Source organism: Apteryx rowi, unplaced genomic scaffold (genome assembly GCF_003343035.1).
Source record: "Apteryx rowi isolate R43461 unplaced genomic scaffold, aptRow1 scaffold_237, whole genome shotgun sequence".
Classification (NCBI taxonomy): domain Eukaryota; kingdom Metazoa; phylum Chordata; class Aves; order Apterygiformes; family Apterygidae; genus Apteryx; species Apteryx rowi.
In genome coordinates, this window is record NW_020448719.1 from 1,170,363 (window position 1) to 1,178,099 (window position 7,737).

Sequence of the window (7,737 nt, forward strand, 5' to 3'; positions counted from 1 at the left end):
TATAAATAGTTCTGCTTTGCCAAAAGGTAAATTCAGCTTTCCAAAGCTTGGTATGCAACAAATCTTGGATGGGGTTTGAAAGTCTGCAGGGCAAATTCCATTGCCTCTGCTGCTGTTCATATTTCCCAGTCCTGTCAGTTTTCAGTGGGACTATTCAGAATCATTTATCGGTATGAAGCTAACAAAAAAAATCAGATCACTTGAGAAAATCCTAGGTGTCAGCAGAGCAAGAGAAAACACCCGTCAGCACAGAAGATGAAAAATGACTTAAATGCAGAAGTCCAGGAAATAGAACAAAGCAACAAAATCTCTTCTAGCCATTACTACTGCAGGTAGGATTCAGAAGCAGTATTATCATTAATGCAGACTTTACAGCAGCCAGTATGCTCGTGGGATCAGCCAAGGACTTGCATGCTAGTTACCCTGGATGTTTCTAGCTGCCTTCACATTCCTAAAGCAAAGTACTATTCAGAAACGTGAATAAGTGGCAGAATTTTCAGTCTAGTAAACTGCATCAGCAATGATAAGGTAAATAGTTTTATTAAATAGTTTTAGTTATAATATTTAGCAATTATTATCATATCACTGAGTAATGATTTTTGAAAAATAAACTGAATTTAAAGCCAGACAAAGCTGATGGGAGACCCACTAAATTCATGTTACAAAGAATATGTTTACTGAAAGAGCATCTATGATCCTGCTAATCACCACATTAAAATATCAATTTATGTAGCTTTTGATAAACAGCTGTATAACAGTTTGATATGGAAGTGAACCAATACGTGACAACATACCAGTTTGTTACAAGAACTAAGGTAGTAAATATAAGGAAAAAAAATCAAAACAGGAGGTTTGTAAGGAAAGTCCTTGCAATTATGAAAAATGAACTGAAAAGAAAAACGAAACAAAACCCCTCAACACTCACTCACTTGAGCAGGGCCTAATAATATTTTTAGATTTTTGGGAAAGTGAAAGATATGCTTACCGTTATCTTTGCTGCTGTTTTCTTCAATTGTCATTTGTTCTGCTAGCTCAGACAGAGATTCGTCAATGGTCTGGCTTCCACGCAAGGTTAACGAAAGTCTCCTCTTAAATTTTTTCATTCTATCAATATTAAGGCTGGCTTAAGGAAGCCTGAAAAAAATTAAAAGACAAAAAGTGAGAAAAAAAAATTAGTTCATCAGAAAACTAAATTAACTCACATAAAAATGCAGGAAGACTTACAGGAATGTTTAGTCAATATGTAAGTGATCCTTAAAACAAACCAAGATCATTCTACTGGACTAAAGAAAAATGTATGTTGTGAAATTAAAAGAATGATATGAAGAGTGTGTCAAAATCACCATGACTAATGTACTGCCTAATGAAATATTTTATCAAGAAGTCTAGACTTTAAAAAAAAAAAAAAGTACTACTAGTATCTTCAAAAGATATGAAAGAATCTGTTAATAGCTTTAAAAGTTAGGATATTTTAAGTTTTTATTTAAAATCAACTATAGAGAGAGATGCACAAAATAAGTTTCAAATATATCTTCCCTATTAATTTTCTACAGAAAACTAGGAACACCCAGATAAATTATCATCCACGTTTTCATATAAATCAGAAATTTTGCATAGAATGTTACACTGCATAAAACTATGTGATTTTTTAATGTCTCACAGGAGATTTTTCTGAAGCTAATATACTATGCTGGATGAATTATTACAAAGTGGACCTGATTTTAAATTATGTTTACTACTATGCATTGGAGGAATACAATGCAGTATTAGGGCAGTAAAGATGAGAGAGCAAAGTTTACTGCTAAAATTTGGCCTAGAATTTCTTTAATTAAAATCTTGAGAGGTGTGCATACAATTTTTCAAGGCTAATTAGATCACTTTTTAATTTTATAATCCACCAGTGAAAAATAGCAGCCACTGGCAAACTCAATGAGAGTGCAGTCTCTTGCCCCCTTCATTGCAGTCACCCTGCATACACTATCGCAATCTCCCTGCAGGCTCTTTCGCCAAAGCCACTGAGGATGATGATGCAGGAACCTTCGCGCTCTTTCAGCCCTTTTGTTTAAGAATGAAAAGGGACTGAATTTCTCTATACTTTGCCCTTTGCACGAAAGGAGGAAGGGGACAAGACTGAAAGCCTTAAACACAAAAGCAATTCCCAAACCCAGTCCCATCTAGGGAAGCAGATAAGCCAGGCGTTTCCCTACAGTTAGGCAGCAAGTCTAAATCGGGAACAAGGCAGGAGGCATTTTCTCTGCAGAAAGTGGTAAGCAAACAAAAGAGGTAGTAACAACAAAAATATAGGGAGATAAACCTGTTGCCACAAGTTCAAGCTAGCGTGCGAACCCTGGAGAGTGCCCTGTGTTTGCACCTACATGACAACAAGCACTCTTCTGTCTTTCGTTACCCCATGCGAACAATTCACCCGAGATGTTATTGCACAATAACTTGTTCATCTGCTCACAGCCAAGAGTCACATAGGCAGTGTCAAACACACAAGCACAACATACTTTTAATCCTGAGCTGCTCATATATATTTTCCTGCTTCTATCAGCTTCTTTTACACTGCAAAATGTACACACATACAAATTAAGAAAATCAATTAAATGTTTCTTTGATCTCCTCCTCCAAACAGAGGAATACAAGAAGCAGAACTCTAACTGCCTACATTTAATAACAAATTGTGAATATGATTACTTTTATATTGGCAGGATCCCTTTAAGTATACACTTTCCAATTGCATAGCTTACTCTCTGTTTAGATGCTATATAATAGAAAGCAGAACAACTTGGAGGAGCAAATTGGAAGCGGCTGGTGGTGGGAAGAGAACGCATTCATGGACTGAACGACCACAAGACTAGATGGCACATTATGGTAAGTAACACATAAAGATGGATAAATGAAGACCTTTGGGACTTGACCGCAAAAGTCTGAGACGAGTAATATAATCACTGGCGAAGTCGGAACCGTGTCCAAGGGCAAAGAGATAGACCGTAAAACATGATCTTAGAACAACCACAGCTAGTACAGGCAGAAATAGTCAGGCACTGGGTACAGATACGTAGGAAATAAAAGTTGCGGAGGTACAGTTATGTCAGCAGTTTCAAAGACGCTCCTTTTTCTTAACCCAGCTGTGTGCGTGCAGTAAAGCCACACCTTTGCACGATTTGTTTCAATCCCTCTCACTCAAGGGCAGGATCTTCTTATTGTCAAGAAAGTGAATCCAGAGAATATTCCAATGTTTCCTGTTCAGGACCTGCTTCAAAGAAGTTATCTGGAACTGCTGAGCTGCTGGGTTTAACTTTTCCAAAATGATGGCCTATATCTCTCTTCATATTTCCCCCCCCCCTTTTTTTTTTTAAATGTGAAAGCACATACCCTTTTTATGTGGATTCAATCAATTCTCTTACCAGCCCGCATCTTCCAACATATATTGTTCTCAATGTAATAATTATGTAATAATACCCTGAAGTTATCTGACTGCACAACAGTTTCTTCCCAATTTTCCACTTGGGCAGTTACTGAAAATAAAGATGATGCTATAGGGAAACAGACTGTTCCTGGCTTTTAATCCTGCAAATATTTAAGCCTACACACTTTTTATCAAAAATATCTACTACTGAAAAATATTACATAAAAATTAACAGACACATGGATTACAGAATCCAAGAGATCTTCTAAATATCAAGCTTAAATAAAAGTTAATATTTTGTTAGCTATGCATACCAAATTTCTACCGTTTGGAGAGGATTTCATGGAGTGCTGAAGCACTATTTTTACTAAGATTCCTGCCAAGTTCAGAGCTTGATTTTGAAGAAATTAAACAGTAAGAAGGAATCAGAAGGGGGAATCCATGTGTAAGTAACTCCTTCCTTCTATGGAAATGCAATGGAGATTTTTTACAGGAAAAAAATGTTCACTGATAGTTTTCTCCCTTAAAGCATGGCTATTCTTGCTAATCAAACATACATACATATATACATACATACATATACATACACACACACACACACATATATATAGTCTAAGGCAAAGCAAAAGGAGTGACCAGTATCTAGTACTTAGAAGTTCAGACATTTCCAAATTCCTTCATTCTCACCTGGGCTGACGTGGCAGACACCTGCTAACTACTGAGATAATTAATACAGAGACAAGGTCTCACTGAATAGAGCTTCAGAAATGCAACTGAGCAGAAACCAGGGGTAGTACTGGTTCTCTGAAATGGCAAAAATTTCAGAGAAAGTCAATTTTAATTCAGTTTTTAAAAAAAGCACTCAATATTCATTTTCACCAAATTTGTAAGAGATGTGTACTTTTTTTCCCTCTGTGTAACAGTAAATCTGATATAAATCCAAAACGGAGTTACTTGATTACTAATATATAACTAGTGGCTATAACTAGATGCACTAAGACCCCCCCCCCCTTTTCCCTTAAGCTCTTACCAATTCTAAGAAGAATCTGCACTGTTTATTTTTTTCCTGAGCTGTAGAGCAGAGCCCCAGTTTTTGACTATTCTATTCTTTAAATGCAGTAAGTACATTAAATCTACTCTGAACAAGCTGTATCCACCCCAACTATTTTAAGTGTCATGGCAGATACATGCAACAGTTGAACCTAACTAACAGAAACCCAACTCTTTTGTAGACAGAATGAGGACAAGCTGCTATCTGATACAATCGAGAAAAGGTAGCAAAGATGTACATCTTCAATCCATATACTGATATGAAATGAAGGAAGCAACAAAATATTAAAAGAGACTGCTGCTTCTTATGAGTGATCTTCAGTCTAACCCTGAAGATTTCTTGGACATTTTTGTTCTTAGAAGTAACACAACAGAATCCTAGAAAAACTTTGCTAAATTAAACTTAATAGATATTTTTCTCCTTAAAACCTGCAGAAAAAGTAGTTCCCAACATTCACAGTCATTAATTCACAATTAAGCTCCATAGTCTCAGACTTCCACTTTGCTCTCAATGTCATTTAAAAACAATCTCTACAATACAGTTTGGAAAATAAACTCTACAATTTTAAAATCTGATCTTACCTAGATGATTTAAACAAGCAGGTTCCGGTTCCCTTGCTCCATAACAAATTCATCTTTCCTGTAAAACTTGTAGCAGAGCACTTTACATTTAGGAAAAGCAGATGTCCATGACACCCTGGATATGCACTAGACACATCCTGGCGCATTTTGATTCCACAGTAATAGCTCATCTAGATTCTGCACGCAGCTATTCACCAGAAGTCACAGGGCTTATAATGCTGAAACGACAGCTAAAATTCTCAAAAGACCCCCCCCCAAACCCTCAAGCCCCCAGATGCTCCATGTCTTTAAAGCGGAAAAGGAATGCCTAAGGTCTCTCACTGTGACTAAAATAACGTTGTGCGAGCTTAAACAAAGTCAGTTAAAATTCTCAGAAATAATGAAGTTATTTAGGAGCTTGAATTCTAGCCAGTTTATTTCAGGAGGGTCACTGAGTATTTAGTGATAGTTCGCTAAGATCTTGCTGATTCAAAGCCCTTTGAAATCAATGGGAACCTGCCCTTCAACTTCATAATAAGCTTTGGATCAGACTAAGTGCTGACTCTTCTGTCTCCATATGTTAAACTGCATTAAGACACACCTAAATGGAGAATAAATATTTTTAAATGACTGTTCCATTTAGACACACACCAAAGTTGCTACTTAACTGTTTTTACAAGCTGCTTTACAATATGGTAGGTGCTTTCCAAACATCTAAATGCAGTGGGTGTTCTGAAAAACTCATTATCTGAAGACTACAGCTAAAGCTGGAGGGGAAGACAAGAACAGAAAGGTTGTGCAACAAAAGCACGCAAGCTGGGACACAGCATGGACCTTAATGATGTGCTAACAAACTAAAGCCTCAGGCACAGGACATCAAAGCAAGCGGACATCAGCACGGCCAGTTCTGCGCTGAAGGAGTGGACACATGAGGTAGCTCCACACGAACTCCTAGAACAGGAGAATGTGCAAACACACACAAGGGACATGCAACCCGTTTTTGAGAAACTGGTGCAACCCAAACTGGCACATTCAAACAGCACTGGGCTAAATTGTGTAAAGGTGGATTACAAACCAGGAGGAAAAAGTAGGGCAAGGCAGAGTTTTGAAGAGATCTGACAATTCTGTCAAGAGACTTGCATTTTTATAGGATGTAAGATGGAAAAGCAAGTAAGATGCTACTGGTTGCACAATAAACATGGTCCACACAACTAGAAAGAAGAAAAGCAAGAATCATGAAATCCTCTCTCATATCCTGGTCCTCAGTATTACAGTTCTTAACGTTTCTCAAAATTTATTGTCTCATTCACTGCATCTTTCAGAACTGAGCAATTAATTATTTTACCTTCTACTGGCATTTTAATTACACCAGTTATATGTCTGTAAAATAACTCTTTTACAAATATTTTCAAACACATTATAAACCATGCATCAAATTGATGTATTTGGCTGCATTAATAATTTTCGATGCATCTAATTCAAGAATAAGTGTTTCTGAAGGTGATAATCCAAGCTATGTCAACAAGAGATGTCTCAAAGGCTGAGTACTGTGAACAACATTGATTAAAAACAGAAACAGGAAACACCTGGCAAGGATATTCTTCCCTTAATCTAAAATCAGCTTTCCATAATGTTTACATTTAGTAAAGTGTCCCCAATCTACCTGAATTAAAAAATTATTGATCACACACACAAGCATCTTGCACATGACTTTTAGAACAAACTATTAATTACACTAATGAGAAACATATGGCCTAATGTATCTAAGATCATAAACCAAGAGTTTCAATGTTTGTGAAATTCATCTCATACGGATTTACTTCCTTACAATCACGATTCTGCTCTACAAGAGTGGATCATAATTATGGCATCTTACTCATTTCATCTGTTTTTTTTTTTTTTTTTTCCCCAACTTACATCTGTTCATGTCAGTGAAAAAAAGAGTCCTTACTGCATTTTTCAGTGTTCAGCCTTTAGAAGTAACAGAGCTCTGGCCAGCTAGATTCTATTCTTGCTGAGCGTCAGGAGCAGAACTGCTGACGGAGTTCTGAACTTCTGTGCTGCATTAGGCCAGAGAAATGACATCACGCAGCTATAACCAACATAGGACAAACAGAGCCTTGCACTGAAAACATGCATTCTGAGGTCACGCATCAGAGCCCGCACTGACCTCGCAGGGACAAAAAGGACAAAAACAGCTTTTTCTTTACTAAAACAACAACAACAACAATATGGAATTAAGTTTTTGAAGTGAGGCCCTTTTTTGATCACTTACAGAATTGCAGCCAAACAAGGACTGAAGACTGGCGAGAAACATGTATTCAAAGGTGAACTTGTTATCAGAGTGGCAAGCTGTCCTAGATCTCAGGGGCAGAGATTCCTCCCAAAGTGATTAAGAGCATGTATATTCCACTCCTGATCTAAATCAGCAGCTGGAAGACTCTCCATATGCAGAGGAAATCTATGGAAATTAGCCTCTCCAAATTTAATTGATATTGGGAATACCTTTCCTTCCCCTCCCCCCAATAATCCCTTTGCCTTTAAAGAGTAATAAAGAACAGAAACCAAAACAGGCTTTAAAATAAACCCTTGAAAAGTTAAAGAGTATATGATTCATTAGTATATGTGTATTTAACTACACTCCTGGTACAGAAACTAGAAGGAAAAAAATCTGCCAAAGGGGCCAAATTTTGCAGTTGTCATACATATTATAT

The 7,737-nt window shown here is 37.0% G+C and overlaps 1 protein-coding gene across 4 annotated transcripts in view; it reads right to left on the minus strand.

The window, feature by feature from the left end:
- The window catches only part of CDK17 (cyclin dependent kinase 17), a 61,970-nt gene extending 54,940 nt beyond the window's left edge, over positions 1-7,030 (minus strand). Inside the window, exons 1-2 of one of the 4 annotated variants that reach the window (XR_003253532.1) lie at positions 4,100-4,173; positions 986-1,134 (exon numbers count right to left, since the gene is read on the minus strand). Coding sequence is in view for 3 of the 4 variants with exons in the window: in XM_026066043.1 (XP_025921828.1) it covers positions 986-1,103 (118 nt within the window). In the remaining variant the exon portion in view is untranslated. Of the gene's footprint in view, positions 1-985; positions 1,135-4,099; positions 4,174-5,044 lie in introns of those variants that run through there. The other 3 variants (XM_026066043.1, XM_026066044.1, XM_026066042.1) reach the window with 3 other exon arrangements.
- Positions 7,031-7,737: the final 707 nt, after the last annotated feature.